The sequence below is a fragment of the Diabrotica virgifera genome, chromosome 1, assembly GCF_917563875.1.
Source record: "Diabrotica virgifera virgifera chromosome 1, PGI_DIABVI_V3a".
Lineage (NCBI taxonomy): Eukaryota > Metazoa > Arthropoda > Insecta > Coleoptera > Chrysomelidae > Diabrotica > Diabrotica virgifera.
In genome coordinates, this window is record NC_065443.1 from 226,665,286 (window position 1) to 226,684,646 (window position 19,361).

General features: G+C 32.4%; 1 protein-coding gene across 1 annotated transcript in view; it reads left to right on the forward strand.

The window, feature by feature from the left end:
- Nucleotides 1-17,718, forward strand: part of LOC114329580 (alpha-amylase) — a 412,355-nt gene extending 394,637 nt beyond the window's left edge. The window contains exons 11-13 of the mRNA XM_028278736.2: nt 44-249; nt 9,592-9,777; nt 12,009-17,718. Coding sequence (XP_028134537.2) covers nt 44-249; nt 9,592-9,777; nt 12,009-12,345 — 729 coding nt within the window. The 3' untranslated portion in view covers nt 12,346-17,718. The remainder of the gene's footprint in view (nt 1-43; nt 250-9,591; nt 9,778-12,008) is intronic.
- Nucleotides 17,719-19,361: the final 1,643 nt, after the last annotated feature.

Below are 19,361 nucleotides of genomic sequence, written 5' to 3' on the forward strand. Positions count from 1 at the left end.
TATTTCGTTTCTTATGCATTAATTCTTGTATTGAACTTTTTAGAGGCACGTATACGCCTGGGCATTAGATCATAGGGTCCATCATAAGTACAGCGAGACCGATGCAGATCCCCATAACGCCAAAAAAGGTTTCTTTTTCGCGCATGTGGGCTGGTTGGTAGTAACGCCGCATCCTAAGGTTGTGGAGAAGAGAAATGCGGTAGATATGAGTGATTTAGAAACAGATGCCATCGTAATGTGGCAAAAAAAGTAAGTTGTAATAGTTTATTTACCATAGGTATAATTATATTCTAGTTTCTATAGTATTCTAGTAAAAAACAAGTCGTGTTAATACAAGAGATTATTCGTGTCAGAGAAGATTTATTATATATTATCTTGTTTGTTCTACTAAATACGCAGAGAAGGCAACAAGAAGTAGTTTTTTCAGTAATGGGTCTAAACTAAAGAATTGAAAAATACCTGTTCCGAACATAAAGCTCGACTGTATGTAATGGTCAAACAAGCCTATAATATGATAAATGGGAGTAAATGATGCAGACACTAAAACACCTAGGAATGTCAATAAAGATTGTTCAATTAGTGAAAATAACGTTAGAATCCATAAAAATAAAATTTGTATAAAAATTATTTAGCCCAGATAAAGCAAAACAATAACTGATGTGGGGAGATCCTCAAGTATTAAAAACAGAGATCTACTGTTAGTAATATTCTGTAACTTTGTACTAAAAATGAAAATTAAGATAAATATGCAAGATAAAATCAAAAGAATCAATTTTACAGAATGAACTTGTTTTGGCATCGTGTTTGCGTAATATGATGATCTAATAGCTCCACATACTTACCATCAAATTGCGGCAAACTTATGAGCAAACACAAGAATCTTCTTCAAGTGCCATCTCCGTAACGGAGGTCGGCAATCATCATATCTATTCAGACTTTAGAGACGGCTTCTTCAAAAAATTCATGTAATGTAGGTACAACCACACCAAGGAAAACTCAAAGTAGGCTTCATTTAACAGAAAAGTAATATTTTGTTACCAAATAAAACTCATTATTTGTAGAAAGATTTAGGGTGCCCCCATGAGCTGAGCTTGGACGATCAAACTTAGCAATTGTGATGTATTTTTATACAAAAAAGGCTCGTTGATTTCAAGCCAGTGTTCTGTAACCGCAACTACCGGGGGAAATCCTAATTCCTCTAGAATCAAAAGCAATTCATCAGTTTTGTCTCTTATAGAACGAATTTTAATCAGAACCATGCTAAAGTTGTTATCACTAAAATAATTTGAGGATTCTAGTCCCACAGAACACGTCGTGATGTTTAAAAATTTCGTTTTAATAATAATAATAATAATAATAATAGCTTTATTGCCCAACAGTTTCCCATTTACAGGACAATGATAAAAATATTACATAATTTATAACACCTATAGGTAAGATTTAAGCAGTAGTACCAAAAAAATAACATTAATAATACAAGTTAGACTAAAATTAATATAAATTCAAACCGAAAAAGAAAATAAATTAATAAAAAAAATAAAATAAAAAATTAGTGCTTATTTCAGACGCTCAATAGCTACTTTTATAAAGTTCCTTTGAGAACATGAAAAAATGTCACAATGCTTACCAATAACATTAAAATTTCTACACATTACATTAATAGGAGCCTTACATAGAATATTTGTACGAGCTCTTGTACACCTAAATAATACATTTGTTCTTAAATTTGACCTTGGAATATTAAAATTAATGTTTTGTAATATTGAAATACAATCAATTGCATTATTAACAAGTTTGTACAAAAAAATTAAAGATGCAACTTTTCTTCTTAATTCTAAACTACACATACTAAAACGATCACACAAGTAATTATTATCTATACCTCTAGCCGGATAAAGACCATTTACTTTAAACATTAAAAATTTTAGAAATTTTCTCTGAACGCTTTCAATTGCAATGTTATGACAATCATAGAAAGGACTCCATACAATACTGGCATATTCAAGTTTAGAGCGGACATAAGTATAATATAGCAATGTTAATGACTTTATATTATTAAATGACTTACAATTGCGAATTAAAAACCCATAAGCTTTCAACGCTTCAGAAACTTTAACACACATATGTTCCACAAAAGTGAGTTTTGTGTCAAAAATTACACCCAAATCCTTAACCGTGTTCTGCTTTTCTAATATTCTATCGTGACAACTATAGTTAAATACAAATAAACTTGATTTCCTAGAAAAAGTGACTACTTTACATTTTTTTGTGTTAAGTTGTAATTTGTTGCTGTTGCACCAATTTTCCAATATTTCTATATTCTGCTGAAGTTGGTTACAATCATCCAGCTCCCTAATAGTAGAAAATATTTTCAAATCGTCAGCAAAGCCCAATCTTTCGCATGAAATATTTTCAAGAAGGTCATTAATAAATAGTAGAAAGAGCAATGGACCGAGATTGGAACCTTGAGGCACACCAGACGCAGCAAGATATTTTTCTGAGACATAACCATTATATGCTACAAACTGCATCCTTCCCTGAAGATACGATTTTAACAATAAAAGAGCACTGTCAGTAAAACCAAATGTTGAAAGCTTGCTAAGTAATACTTCATGATCAATTCTGTCAAAAGCCTTCGAAAAATCGGTATATATAACATCAACTTGGCCATTATCGTCAATAAATTCAGAAAGATATTGGGTAAAATAAACCAAGTTGGTTACAGTTGATCTTTTATTAACAAAACCATGCTGATGAGATGAAATATAAAGTTGAACAGAAGATAAGATCCTATTATATAATACGATTTCGAAAACCTTTGAAAAATTAGATAAAATAGAGACAGCTCTATAGTTTTCTATTTCTGACTTCACCCCAGCCTTAAATATCGGACACACCCTTGCTTCCTTCCATAGTTCTGGATACTTCATTTTTTGTATAGATAAGTTTATAATCTTGGTTAAAGGTATGACAAATGCACCAGCGCAATCTTTAATAAGAAACGAGGGAATCTTGTCAGGGCCTGATGTCATCTTATCTTTTAACTTTCTGATAGCAGCATTTATTTCATCCTCTGTAACCGATTGAAAATTAATTGATGTCATATATGGGTTTATTGGATAATTGCAACCACCTTCATCATCAGAAACTAAATAAACACTACTGAAAAATTCCGCAAAAGCATTCACTATGGCTTGCGGATCTTTGTAATCACTTCCCTCAAAACTCATGTTTCCAGGAATTCGTGATGATTTATTTCTAGAGTGAATGTAAGACCAGAACTTAGTTTTGTCTTGAGAAATATTTGTTTGAATATCCTCCAAGTAGTTGTCATATGCCACCTTGACCTGATATTTTATTAGTCGTCGTAATCTTTTAAACTCAATAAAATCGGAATGAATCTTAGATTTTTTATATTTGCATCGGAATTTAACTTTTAGTTTTATGTTTTTTATAATCTCGGAATCAAACCAAGGTGGATATTTATGAGCATGATTTTTGTAAACCGGAATATGCTTATCAAAAATGTCATAAATTTTATTATAAAAAGTTTGTACAGCAATATCTACTTCGTCGCAGCATTCGATAAAACTCCAATAACTCTGTAGGATACTTGAATATAAGTTAACAAAATCTGCATTCCTAAAATTATAAGCTTTATCAAGTGAATTTGGAATAAACGTTACTTCTTTAGAGAATATGTTGTTAAAATTTATTAGTAGAGCCGGATGATGATCATCCTCAGCTACAAGAGGCAAATCATCGTGAGACACAGTACATTTTATATTGGATGCTATCAAATCAAGTATTCGTTCAAGTGTATTTTTTATATTATTATATTGATCCAAGTTATTAGTATTAAATAAATTTAAAATTGCTGCAGTTTTTCTATCCGATATGTCATTCTAAATAAATTTAGGCGCATTAAAATCTCCTAAAATAATCACAAAATTATCATTCAAATAATCAAGTTGCTCTAAAGATTCAAAGAAAAATTCAAAATCTAATAAACTTAACTTATCAGGAATATATAATACCATTACATAAAAAACGATATACCTTATGCTGCATTTAATAACTAACATATCAATTAATGGAAACTGAAGATCAAATGGTGAAGTATCCATTACCTCGGACTTTATAAAATTTTTTATTGCAAGCAAAATGCCACCGCCTTTTGTTTTATCCACTAAATCAAATTTACGATCTTTTCGATGTACATCGTAATCATCAGTAAATAATTCATTACTGGATACTTCCTCATTTAACCAAGTTTCACTTATAGCAATTACATCAAATTCAGAAACACTAACAGCAGCCAAAAAAGTCTTCAATTTACTGTTCAATCCACGCACATTTTGATAGTAGCATAATAAATCTTCTTTACAAGTTGAAAAGCTGTTGGGATTGTTCAGTTTAAATTTTGGACTATTCTTGGCACACCATTAATATACTTTATTCGGAAGTTTTGTTGGCCGTCCGAATTTTTTACAATAAGTTCCTCTTTTAATTTTTTATAATGTGTAATTTGACGCGGAGTGCGATCACTCGCAACAGAAACATTTTTATAATTTCCATTTCTAAGAACTTTTGAATTGCGAATTAATTTTAATACTTGATTTTCATCGCGTAAAACTACTTTGATCGGTCGAGTTCTTCCATCAGAAAATCGACCAACCCTAAATAGCCTCAGATTTGAAATATCAAATTGCGGATCTAAGAGATTAATAATTTTATTAACCTCCAGCTTATCATTAGCGACTTCACCCTGTTGACTGTGATCTGGAACTCCAAAGATGACCAAATTTTTCTTGCGTCTATTTCTGTCGTTAAGTTCCTCGATGACTTCTTCTAAATCCACCTGCTCTGTACTAGGTTGTATTTTCACATTTTCAGCTTTCAACTCTTGAATATCATTTTGAAGTGATATAATTAATTTTTTCAAATCGCTTATTTGATTGCCAATTACTCTACAACTTGAACAAGACCAATTATATCCTTTATCAGGATCACTCAGGACACGGAGTTCCTCAGATGTTATGTTAACACAAGCATGTCGATAATGTCTATTGCAGACCGAACATTGAATCATTAAGTTGGTTTTAAACGATTTATTACAACACATACAAATTTTTGAAGGCATGGTGTAATAAGAATAAAACAATAAATGAAAAAAGAGTAATACACTAGCACGCCACTGGAACCAGCGAAAAAATCCAAGTTGATTCTGTATATAAACAGTAGTTCTTTTTTGGTGATTATGTTTTAATTACACGACCAACGCAAAAAAATGCATTTAATTGTTTCACTAAATTGTCGATTAATAGTCTTTGATGGCAATAATTTAAATAAAACTTAATAAGTAAATACCTTATTTCCAGCAAAAATCAATTAAAAAGCACGGGAGCACCAATTTAACGTGTGTACACTTCTAAAGCTAAACTACTACGTTTTGGAGAGACAGCGGAATAATAATTTCGGTTACATTCCCTTGATTTTTATAAATGGATAATTCTTTCAGAAGTGAGAAAGGCCATAAAAGCAGCAAGATCAGCTTCCACCTCATCTGGATCAATTCCATAGACATCGCTAAATTCTAGAATAATTTTTCATAGATCTTCAGTCTTAGTACGAAGTCCCTCGGAAGCCAAAAAGAGTTTAACGCTTGTGTTGGTAAATCCATCATAAAACACTGAAACAGGTTGAAACCTGCAAGAAAAGCAAGATGAAGTTTAATGGCTTTTAAGATATCTGGTTCCCTTAATCTGGCTAGAAGATATCGACTATTAGAGTTATTGCTTAATCTAACTCTTGGTGGAGTCAAAGGATCCAGATTTATAGATGGTTCTAAAGTATCTTTTTTAAAGAAATTAATATGCAAATGGAAAGGATTCTTAGATTTGAAAATTTCGATGGCCTGCTTGTCTGAACATATTTTTGTGTCCTATACTTCATCTTTATTGTTGAATAAACTGGTAACTGGATTTTCCGGGCTAACAAGGCTTCTGATATTCTTCGGATTCTTATGTGACTCAGATCAGATGAAGGCGATGGTTCGGAATATGAAGATTCAATGGACCACTTTATGTTCACACCAGGTGGTCAAATTTCCTTATTAAATAATAAGTAAATAGATGATCTAGATTTTATAACTATTTTAAATGAAGAACCAGTTGCTGTGTCGGCATCGTTAACGAGGTTGTAGCATATAATATATTATTTGATACGGAGGGACGGAGAACTACTAAGACATAAGCAAAAAATTATGCGAATATATTTAAGGGATATCCAATTGAATGTGTTTTGGGGATATGCGATAAAAATATTTATGCAAGGGTTACCGTGACGAGGCAGTCTTAGAAACATGGCAACGAGCATGGGATACTGCCACTTCTGAAATTTGGGGAACAGTGTAGCAAAATGTGAAGACTTAATTGAAGTATTATGGATTTGTGAAGGTCGCATCGAAGTGGTTAATCCTGTTATAGTTTATCATCCGATTGAGGAGAGCGGCGACAGTGATTATGACTGTAAATCTGATGGTCCATGTTAGTTTTAGGAGATTACTACGATTTACTAATTGAATATTCTCTTCACCCTCCATCGGTGACGTAAGAAATTTGCACATTATTGGTGACCTCGGCCTGTTGGACCCATAGAGACATATCGCTTTATATATTCTTATAAACTCTCTCTCCTCAGTCGTTTCCTCATTGCTGAGTGTCGTGATTCCCTATAATACGGTCAACTATCTCTTTCCATCGGCTTCTATCCTGAGCTTCCCTCATGGATTCAGAGAATGTTTTTCCACTGGCTTTCTGTACTTGATCCGTCCATCGAGTAGGTGAGCGACCTCTACTTCTGCGCCCTTCAACGTTTCCCGAAATTATAAGCCTCTCAAGATTATCATCACTTCTTCTTGCAATATGGCCTAAAAATTTTAAGACGGTAAAATTCTTATAAACACACATTGTTTAAATAATTATACTTACTAAAGGGCCGGACATCTTCTAGTCAACTCCTACCTTTGTTTTGTTATAGTCAATAATCATCATAGGTTTCTGTGTAGTTCCATCGATCTCGTCATCGACATGTATCAAAGATGCTAGAAGAACGTTTTTCTTCGGTTTTGGAACGTCTGATGCTAAAGTACAATTTTCCCTAAATTCAAATATACTTAATTAAAAGTCAAAGTTTTTCAACCTAATAAAAATATTAAAAATATTTCTAAAAGATATTTAATTGAAAAACTTATTGAACCATTTTCCTGGTGACACCTCCATGGCTTCTAAAAATTGAAAGCCAGATGGATGCTGCAGTGAAGACAAGAGGGAATTCTAAAATTTGCAATTCACAACCCCGTCTACAGCTTGGTAAATTCCAACGGAAAATGGACCTAGTTACTCTATAGGAGTAATACTAATAGAAAAATAAAAAAAAATAAATAAAATTAAATTGTTTATCATTTTTATTCAGAAAAGATATTTTTTTATTACTCCATTTTATTTAACAACATGTTACGTTAGGAAGAATCAGTTAAGGTTATGACTTTCTTAGGTTATGACATGTAGGTAAGAATTCTAATGAAAACTTTCCTTTCCAAATTATCAACTAATGTATAGATAGTACTACTAGTAAAATAAAGTAACACTTAAAATAGTTCTAATTTTTCTAAAATACACTCTGGACCAAAATTAACCGACCACCTTAAAAATGGGTTATTTTTGATGTCTTATATCTCCTAAACCTTTTGTACGATTTAAGTGATTTTTTAATACATATGTTATAGTCTTATTCCTTAACAATATCGTTATAATAATATTGTTGCTAAACAGGTAAATGTCCATTATATACCGGGTGTACGAATCAAACTGTGTTTTTTTCTTAAAGTTTGCATCACACTGCGGAATATTCTAGCATTTGTAGAATACTGAAATTAAGACCTAACTATAGCCTCATGCTTTCTTAACATTTTGTTGGATGATTGATTCGCTTATGTTGGATAATAAAAAAGTTAGGTGCTTTACCAAGTAGACATGTTGTTTATCAATACAGGGTGTTTTTAAACAATTTTGGCAAAGTTTAAGGGGTAATTCTGCATGAAAAAATAATGACAGTTTGCTTTATAAACTTAGGTCCGCAACTGCTTAGTTTCCAAAATAGGGGGTGTTGAAATTTTTCTGACAAACTGACGATTTATTTATTGCTTTAAAACCGGTTGAGATATGCAAATGCAATTTGGTGGGTTTTATGACGTAGTTATTGCATATTTTTTGACATACAATTAAGAATTTAATATTCACCATTGGCGCGCATACGGGTAATATGAGCCATCATATTACCCGTATGCGCGCCAATGGTAAATAACAGGTATAATAAGGGATAAAAGATAATTAATTGAAAAACTTATTGGACCATTTTCCTGGTGACACCTCCATGGCTTCTAAAAATTGCAAGCCAGATGGATGCTGCAGTGAAGACAGGAGGGAATTCTAAAAGTTCCAATTCACAGCCTCGTCTACAGCTTGGTAAATTCCAACTTTGCAACTTTAAGAATTCCCTCTTGTCTTCACTGCAGCATCCATCTGGCTTGCAATTTTTAGATGCCATGGAGGTGTCACCAGGAAAATGTTTCAATAAGTTTTTCAATTAAATATATTTTAGAAATATTTTTAATATTTTTATTAGGTTGAAAAACTTTGACTCTCATTTATCAGATGCCGCTAGGCACCTACTCCATAAAGTCAGTTGCAGTTCGAGGACAACTCTCGAAGGTTTGTCACTTGGAGCAGAGAACATCAAACCTACGCCTCTCTGATGATGCCTCCAACAAGAGGCGAAAATCATCGATTTAGAGTGCTGGTTTGCGCTCTCTGTACTAATAAAACTAAGACAGTTTTGCCTTTGCATTGCAACAGAATAAAAAATGGTATACATTTTTATTTATTCTTGATTGGTTGATTGACTTGGTCTACCTTTATTTTCAGTAAACTGGGTAGGTAGCTGATTTCAGTAACGTAGGGTCTGACACACTAATACTTAATTACGAAGGAACCTCGTATAAAACTGAGCCGTCACGGGACAGCGAATGACTTTATTTGGTACATGTAGTTACATGCACGGAGCGCTTTGTTGAAAGTCGGCGCAGTAAAAGATGATTAACTTCATAGTCGAATCTGTGGACCGCACGTCACCTCTGGAGAGTTAAATAAATGTGCCTATACAATTTCAATACTTACAACCGTATTTTAAAGCTTGGGAGAATTTACAATTGTACAATTCAGCACATTGGACCATTCATTTAAGTCGACACTTTCATACCGAATTCAAAACAGTCATATAATATACCCAAAGAATGAAATAGTTGGCAGTTAGTAATAGTGTAATTATAAAATTATAGAATTATATATGTATAATTATAGTATAATTTTACATGCCCCTGAAATTACTCCTCTTTCTCATCAAATTCCGTAATAATCCACTAACTTCGAAATGAGTCACTGGCAACTATTTCGTTCTCTGACTATAATGTATTGCAAACATTGTATTATTTATAATAATTTATTATATATTAATTTGATTTTCTTTTAGATACTATCCACCGTTGTTCTTATTATTCAATATTATATTACCAGTGAGCATTCCTATATATTTTTGGAACGAAACCATTTGGAACTCATTTTGGATAAACTTTAATACTAGATTTACGTTGACATTAAACATTGCCTTCTTCGTGAATAGTGCTGCGCATATGTGGGGCCAGAAACCATATGATAAGTAAGTTTAATTATTATTAGTATTTTATATTTCAAAAATTAGATGTCAGGGAACGTTTTAAACCACAATTATCTAAATAGTGCGTTGAATTTCAACCAACATTTATCCCGGCGAGTCTCGAGTATAAAGCTGATTCCTGGTTTGAGCTGATTCGTGCTTGTCTTCCGCAGAATATCAGCTCTAATAGCACATGTCCACTCAAAATACATTTTGCTATGTGATTAAGTTAATAGACTTTAATAGTGAGTGTTGTGTTGTACAAATCTTTTTCTAACAAGTTCATCTGATCCTCCATTTATCTTTATTTCCCAGTGACCTGTAATCCGTACCACTGGTAAATTATTCTGCTAGCCAGTCTGCTAAGTTCTTTGCAGCATTAATACACTGTTCTAGATTCGACCTTAGGGTTTCGAAGAACTCCCATGGGAGCTTCACTATATATGCATATATTGACCAGCTTCAGTCCGCATATTCTTGTGGTAATTTCGTTGCAGAGTGCATTATTTTATAAATTTCTGCCTGGAATACGGCCTAGTGGAATCAAAATATTTACCTGTTCACCACTACTAAATATTGCTAAACCCGATCCTTCTGCAATTTTAGACTTGTGTCTGTTCCTGGTATAACTCTGCAGCCTTGGTAGTGTTTCCTCTACACCATATCTCTCGTGGGTATATGTCTACTTGGAAAGGCACTTTAAGCCAGTATCTGGGAACCACATCGTTACACAGTTCCCCTTATAACTATGTTTAGTATGTGTAAAGGAGTTAGATCCAGTAGGGATCTAGTAAGACAATGTGCTTCAGTCACCATTTAGGCTTAGAGGACCCAATCCCCCTTCTGGTAAATTTCATGATTCTGGACTTCTGGGGGCTTTTGTTAAGCCCTAAATTTACAGTCCATTCTGTAAAATAGTGGGAGCCTGTTATTATATCATCCTTGACCAGACTGTACGAGAAAGGACATAAGATTTTCTCTAGCCTCTAGCCATCTAAGTTGATACTTTATCCTTGAGTAACGTTGCGTACATCACACGACACCTTAGCATGCAGTCTTTTTTCTGCAGCTATGATGGAGATCGAAGAAAAGAGTTATTCAAGGGGGCTGATAAAAAAGATTGAAAATATTTCACTCAAGACCAGTTGAAAAAGAGTAAAATGTGAGTGCCTTTGTGAGAAGCAAAAGTATTCTTATAATCGGATTATTTTAATAACCGATCATTGGTGGCTAGAGGAAACGTTTCAGGACCTAAAATTTCTAATATTTAAAGCGGGATATTCCTGTAAAGGGTATTCTAATAAGCAGGTTCGACGGTAATACATTTTGGGTTTCCGCTCTTACCTTAATATGTTGACTAGAGGTTGCATTGCTAGTCTAGTATGATGCCATAATACTGAATGTTAATGTGTATATAATTTTACGGGTGAAGTCGAGTTCGCTCCGCTTCGTTCAGGTATATTTTAGAAGGGTACGAATTGGCTCCCGCATGAATGCGGGTAGGCTCTCATATAATCGCGGAAACATTAAACATTGTTGCCAAATCGTGTAATATTTATACTGCTTAGGAAATTTACATAGTGATATAGACTTTTTATAGGAAAATTTTACTTTTAGACAAATACTTTTAGAGTTTGTTTTAGTTCAACATTGGCATATGTGGCAATTTTAACACAGATTATCGGTGTCGGCCGGTATGCTCTCGACCGTTTTGCGCTCTTACCTGAAATCTGCCGGTTTGCGCTCTACACTCTAATACCCGAAAGTTAAGTTAGGACCGAAGGGTTAGGTTTTCCTCCTTTCCCATAGATATTTCTAGGAAGGTACCTGTTTCTAACAAAAAGAGAAAATTTGAAAGAAGTGACAACGCTGGGTGATATTTTCGACATGTTTAGGTAAAATAAATTTTGTCTATGGGAGCCAATTCGGACTCTACCTTTTTTAGTTCAGGTAAAATTCTTACCATTGGGAGCGAACTCGACCCCGTCCAATTTTACAATGTAGAAATCTCTATACCCTAACTCATTGACCCGTTATCTTAGAACTGATTGATAGAAAATGTCGAAAATTTAAAATAAATAATTATACAAAAGCCATAGAAAGCCATTTCTTAAAATGGTTTATAAATATTTTACAAATATTTAGCTATCTGTAAAATTTTTGTAAATAATTTACAAATAGCTAGTACGATAATGTTTGGTGTTACTATTGTTTAATTTATTTTCCTGTTTTAGGTATATTAGTTCCGTAGAAAACCTAGCAGTGTCCTTAGCGGCCTTAGGCGAGGGATGGCACAATTACCACCACGTGTTTCCATGGGACTACAAGACCGGTGAGCTGGGCAACTTGTACAACCCATCAACAAACTTCATCAACTTCTTCGCTCGACTGGGCTGGGCGTACGATCTAAAAAGCGTCTCCAAAGACATGATCTTGAGAAGAGCCCAGAAAACAGGCGACGGAACTCATCCCGAGGTATGGGGCTACGGCGACGAAGACATAGACAAAGCCGATATGGACGAGTTGATACACATGGCGGAGGAGAATAAGTTTTTTAAGAGAGAAGAGTAAATAATTTTATGTATGAGAGAAACTACGACTCCGTATAGTTTTATATCGACAACTATCGCTCGAAATATTAACGTTAAACCGTATAATTAAGATTACAATTTCAAAAATTTCACATTTTGTTGCATACATTACATTTTTGGTAAATAACAACTTCGTATAAATGTATTTCATATACATAGTGAATTTTTTGTTCCTCTTCCTAACTTTGCTCACATAAATTAAGTTAGATTCCTTAGCACATTTCTTGAAACATGATATTTCGGTCCCATGCCATCTCTTGACGCGACAGTTCGTAACCCCACAAACGGTAACGGACAATCGTAACGCCGTCAATTCGTAACGATGACACTACGTAACATTGACCGTTCGTAACCATAACTATTCGTAACGGTGTAATTCGTAACACCAACATTTACGTTTTTCAGTACATTTAGCATTACTGATTGTATACAGGGTGGGGCATTAGTGTGACAAAGTCCAATTACTCGTTTGTTGTAAGAGATACGAAAAAAAGTTATTTAGGTAAAAGTTGGGGCACACATAGTGTCATATTTTAAAAATATTTTCAAATATACAGGGGCGTCCGTATTGACAGGTTGACACCAATTTATGTTTTTTTAAATGGAATACCCTGTATATTTTTACATTTTTGGATTCTCCTCGATGTTTCCTTTCTTAAAATATATGGTTTTGTAATATTATACGAGGTAGTTTAAAAGTTAATTACGTTTTTTTGTTAATTTCGTAGCAAAATCTACACCCTGTAGTGATTTGACATCAAATTTTCTATTTGCATTTAAACGATTTTTAGTATTGGGACCGTGCAAGTTCGGCAAAGCGACCTCTATTTCTACGCTCTGTACTTTTATTCGCACTTTTAATTATATTGGCCAATTATATTAGTCCTGGTTGCTGGATAATTGTCAAGGCCATAGTCCAAAAAAATAATAAGAAGAAAAAATAAGATGCAGGTTATGTTATGCAAACGTAAACAATTGTATGTAGTAAATAAAATTAGTTATTAAAATGCAGTACTGCAAGCAAAATACAATTAATTAAATTTACCTTTATATAATAATTGCATATCATATCAATATTGTGGAGTAATATATAATTTTTCTGCTTCAATGACAGAAGGTATGAAATATACGTCAATTTGACAATTTCAATTGACAATATGAATTATTTAAGATAGTTGTAATATTTCTCCGCGACTCGCGCACGGTCGTTTCTCGTTTCCCTTCCAAGTACTTGCACACCGCGAATAACTACTGTTAATCATTAATAGTATATCGAAATGTTTAATTTTATTATACAGGGTGGGTCGAAACTCGGAATGAGTATTTTCTGAGTTTTCTTAAATGGAACACCCTGTATTTTAGTATTGTAATAAAATTATATTTTATGGTACTTTTTTATTTCTTAAGCATTCCCTATACCTAAGTGCTTTAATTTGTAAGTTATTCGTCATTCTTTAAGCAAACATTAATTGCAACAAAAATTACGTAAAATTTCATTAGGTAGCCGTGAAAATATCCAATCAAAAGTAATTTTTCGAAAAAAAAAATACATAATGATCTAGCCTGATCCTTAATTTATTAGTATTGGATGAGATATCCAAATACATTCGTAGTTAAGGTTGTTGGTGCTTAAAATATGAATCAAACATACAAAATTCTGCCTAGTTGGCTATGACACAAAATTTGCTTAAACATTTGACATTACACTATTTATATAGTTCCAGTTGATTTGATACCATTACTAATATTAATTTTTCTAATGAGGAACGGATTAAAATGGCTTTGTGCTCGGAGAGTATAACAAAAATGAGCTACTTGCAATAAAAATGTATCATCAGCAATTACCTGATAGACGACAAGCAAAAAGAGAAACTTTTGAAAGGATACTAAAACGGTTTCAACAGACAAGATACTTAGATTGTAAGAACGATTTTACTAATATGCAGATCCTCATAGTGACACTAAGGATTACATTTAATTGCTGTTTTCTTCACTTACAATAGTTTTTATTCGAGCAGATTTATCATAATCGAAGTGATCAGTCCGTTGAAACCGTTCTAGTATATTTTTAATCGTTTCTCTTCTTAGTTGTCTACTATCAGGGAATTTCTGATGAAAAATTCTTATTGCTAGTAGCACATTTTTGTTATATTCCACTAGCACCAAAATCTTATTAATCAGTTTCTCATAAGAAAAATACATATTAGTAATGGTAACGAAGCAACTGGATCTATAAAAATAGTATAATATCAAATTTTTAAGGAAATTTAGTGTCATAGCCGACTAGGTAGAATATTGTATGTTTTTATTAATATTTTGCGCACCAACAACCTTAACTACGAATTTATTTGGATATTTCATCCAATAGTAATAAATTAAGGATCAGACTAGATTATGATGTATTTTCTTTTCCAAAAATTATTTTTGATTAAATATTTTCACAGCCACCTAATAAAATTTCACGTAATTTTTCTTACAATTAATGTTTGGCTTAAAGAATCACGAATAACTTACAAATTAAAGCACTTAGGTATAGGGAATGTTTAAGAAATAAAAAAGTACCATAAAATATAATTTCCTTAAAATACTTAAATACAGGGTGTTCCATTTAAGAAAAGTCAGAAAATACTCATTCCGAGTTTCGACCCACCCTGTATACTAAAATTAAACATTTCGCTATACTGTTAATGTTTAACAATAGCAGACTATATTAAAAATCGTTTGAACATAAAATAAAAATTTGATGTCAAATCACTAAAATTCTACAGAGTGTAGATTTTGCTACGAAATTAAAAAAAAAAACGTAATTATCTTTTAAACTACCTCGTATAATATTACAAAACCATATATTTTAAGAAAGGAAACATCGAGGAGAATCCAAAAATGTAAAAAAATACAGGATGTTCCTTTAAAAAAAAAACAAAAGTTTGTGTCACCCTGTCAATACGGACGACCCTGTATATTTGAAAATATTTTTAAATTATGGTACTATGTGTGCCCCAACTTTTACCTAAATAACTTTTTTTCGTATCTCTTACGAGAAACGAGTAATTGGACTTTGTCACACTAATGCCCCACCCTGTATATTGTGGGTAAAGTACGAAGTGGCAAATGTAAAGCTGCTGGAAATATTTGTAACTCCAAATGCCAGAGCAGCTTGTCTGGTTTTAACAAATAGATTATAATTTTTATTTCTGCAATATTTATAGTTTTATTTTCCTTAATTTTCCTACAGATTAAGACTTAATTAAATTTTTGGATAGACATCGTAGTTACGAACTGTCGATGTTACGAAGTTACGCCGTTACGAATTGACGGCGTTACGAATTGACGGCGTTACGGATTGTCCGTTACTATTTGTGGGGTTACGAACTGTCACGTTACTAGATGTCTTGTCACGAACATTTCTCATAATATTTCAAGGATGCTAACCTTTTCATGTGAATTTTTAGGTTCAACTGATTTTCTGGTTCAAAGTCTGAATATTTTTGTAGTTTTACATCGATTTTTCAAGTTACCACATTATTTAATTATTGCTTATTCTGTTTCTCTTAGAATGGAATATTTTGAGAATATTTTTGGTTTATCTGCGTTATACCAATCATAACTTTAATTTTTCTTCAATATTTATGGCCTCCTTGTACATTTTTATTTTAAATCATACACAACGTTGTTAAGATACCTATAGTAATAGTCCTGTCGCCAGGGGGGGTACAACGGCCTTCTTAATTCAGATGGACTTACCCAAGTTTTTTTTATATATTTTGACCCGTAGAATACGAATTTTTTGGGTAACAGTTGATCCGGATGTCGATAAGATTGTTATAGACAAAGAACTTGAGGAATTACATAACAGCGATTTCTCGCAAAACAAAACATCTTTTTGTATTTTTTGGGTCATTTTAAGCAAAAAATATTCCTACAAGTTTTTTCGTAGAATGCATAGTTTTCGAGATAACCGCGGTTGAACTTTCAAAAAATCGAAAAATTGCAATTTTTGAACCCGAATAACTTTTGATTAAAAAATAAAGTAGCAATTCTGCTTACCGCATTTGAAAGTTTAAGTCAAATTATATCGGTTTTGATTATTTTCATTGCTAAAAATTAATTTTTTTATTGTTAAACTAATCTATAAACACAGTGTTTCCCGTGCCTAATACATGCGTTTTAACGCATGCTACGTAGAAATTGCCTCGCTTGCACTCGTAGCTACTCTACCTACTCGTTCGATTTTAAATGAGAAATCATTGAAAACATCACTCACATACTAGGTGTTTGTAGCTTTGTTTAACAATAAAATAATAAATTTCTAGCAATGAAAATAATCAGAACCGATATAATTTGACTTAAACTTTCAAATGCGGTAAGCAGAATTGCTACTTTATTTTTTAATCAAAAGTTATTCGGGTTCAAAAATTACAATTTTTCGATTTTTTGAAAGTTCAACCCCGGTTATCTCGAAAACTATGCATTCTACGAAAAAACTTGTAGGAATATTTTTTGCTTAAAATGACCCAAAAAATACAAAAAGATGTTTTGTTTTGCGAGAAATCGCTGTTATGTAATTCCTCAAGTTCTTTGTCTATAACAATCTTATCGACATCCGGATCAACTGTTACCCAAAAAATTCGTATTCTGCGGGTCAAAATATATAAAAAAAACTTGGGTAAGTCCATCTGAATTAAGGAGGCCGTTGTACCCCCCCTGGCGACAGGACTATAACAACTAAAGTGACCTGTCTGTTTTTTAAGATTTTAAAAAGCATTGGATTTCAATGAATAGAATTGCATTAAGTTGTCTTAATGGGAGGTTACTTGCTAAACTTTCGATCCTATGGGTTAATCTTAATCTTCCTGTGAGTTATTGAAATGTAATCAGATTAACCAAAATTCTGATTAAATTCAGCACTTCATTAAAAAGATTCATATCATTTTGTTTTTTTATTATTGAAAATTTTGTTGTTTTTGTTGATTTTTTAACGAATTATTAATTATTTTTTGTCTAAGGAGAGTTCTTCGAGCAATGGTTGCCGGAAACAAGTACCAAAAATTACAAAAACCGAACCATACCTACAAAGTTGAAAAAATCCTTCGGGAAACATATATAAAAAATATAAATTAACTTGCTAGCAAAAAAATTATTACAAATATATTTTATGTACGAATTGTCTTTGAAATGGAGACAATGGATTTACAAAAAATAAGTGTCTTGGTATAGAATTTTTAGTATTTTTATTTTGGAAAACCACGAATTTAAGGAACATTTTTTGTACGTATGCTTCTAAAATATTATATAGTACGATTATTTTGAAACATGTATTTAAACAATTTAATAAAAAATATTTATTTATTAACTATTTTTTCTATAAACATTTTTTTTTATTAAAAAATTAGTGTTTATCTGTGTACAATAAATATATTATACACGGCTCACTAAAATAATTAGTTACGCCCCTGTACTACTGATTACTTAAAATTCAAGTCGTATTTATGTAGACCTTTCTGGAAACTCCAGGTTATTGTTGAGACTCGCATTTCAACCTCTCGCCGCAGCAGATCGTAAATAGCTTCCAAACTAAAATCATCTCTCATAATCGTTCTCCCGCTATTCGTTGAAAAAGGCCGCATACCGGTCTTTCTTGCTATTCGTTTTATACCGCTTAGATCATTTAATTTGCTCAGTATTACCAAAGATAATTTATTTAGCATATTAGTGAGTGCCTTACAACTATTATGGTTCTGCATGGATTATGGTATTCAATCAGAGCTCTGATGGCGACTTCAACAAGGAATAAAACTGTAAGTGTTGAACTCTACATATATGTTAACATGACTTATTAACCGTGATACTGTATGCATTTTGAACCATACCTCTCATAGCAAATATTTCTTTGTGCCATTTATGCAGATAATACTTTAAATCACATTTGAAAAATCGTTATCTACTCTTAACCAGCTTACCTATGGAAATATACTCTGTAACCGTACAATAAGTACAGGTTACCATTGTTGAGGATACTTTACGTATTGCCTTAACATGTCTGATCCATCGAGCCGTATCATATTAATTATTTATTAATTAAATCTTCAAGGTCCTTCGTATTTGCATATTTTGATAATCTCTATTCTGAGAATAACGGTTTTTCATTTATAGTGTCTTTCTGTTGCATTTGGAAATTTCCAAGCCACGCCGCCCCGGCACAAAAATAAAATATTCCTCTCTTTCTGCACTCAAATTCTCAGTATTTAACCCAGCACGTCTCTACAATAGCTGGTAGGTTGTTAAGCCCGGTCTACATGTGTAATTTCAGAAACTACTTGCTTTGTTCAAATAAAGGAGTCGTATTGTTTGTATGAAAAAATATTTACAGGGCACATTACTTTATTTTATTTTCGTAAATATATTTTTCTGTTTATAGTATACAAAAAGTGTACTCATTTCTTGGCTGATAGTACGGGTGTTATAAGTTTAACATTGTTTGTTCAACCTTTTGATTTAAATTAAATTTATAATTTTGAATCCGATTAAGCTTGGTTCACAGGTTACAAAAATTATTAAAAATAATTTTGTTCTCTTGCATAAATTGTAAGTTTTTGCTACATTTAGCTTCGTTTAAGCTCATTTTACACTTCTAGAAAACTATAGAAAATAAATAATTGTATTTTCCTTCAATTTAATTAATTTAAATACTTGTTAAGGGTGTCTCACACTTGCTGAAAAATACCCATTTTGGAAAATTGCATATATTTGAAATTTTATAGTTTTGTATTACATATACTAATCTGCACTCATACAGGGTGATACTATTAAGCCAATCTCACACTATTAAACGTGTAATATATAATATGTTGTACATATTCTCTCATTTTCGCATCGATTTATAGGTTTAGAAATTTGCAAATAATCTATCTAATCTCACATTCTCGCAACATGGCTGACCGATCAAAATATAACCGACAGAGGCTCACCGCAAAACTTGATATAACCAAGTTGTGT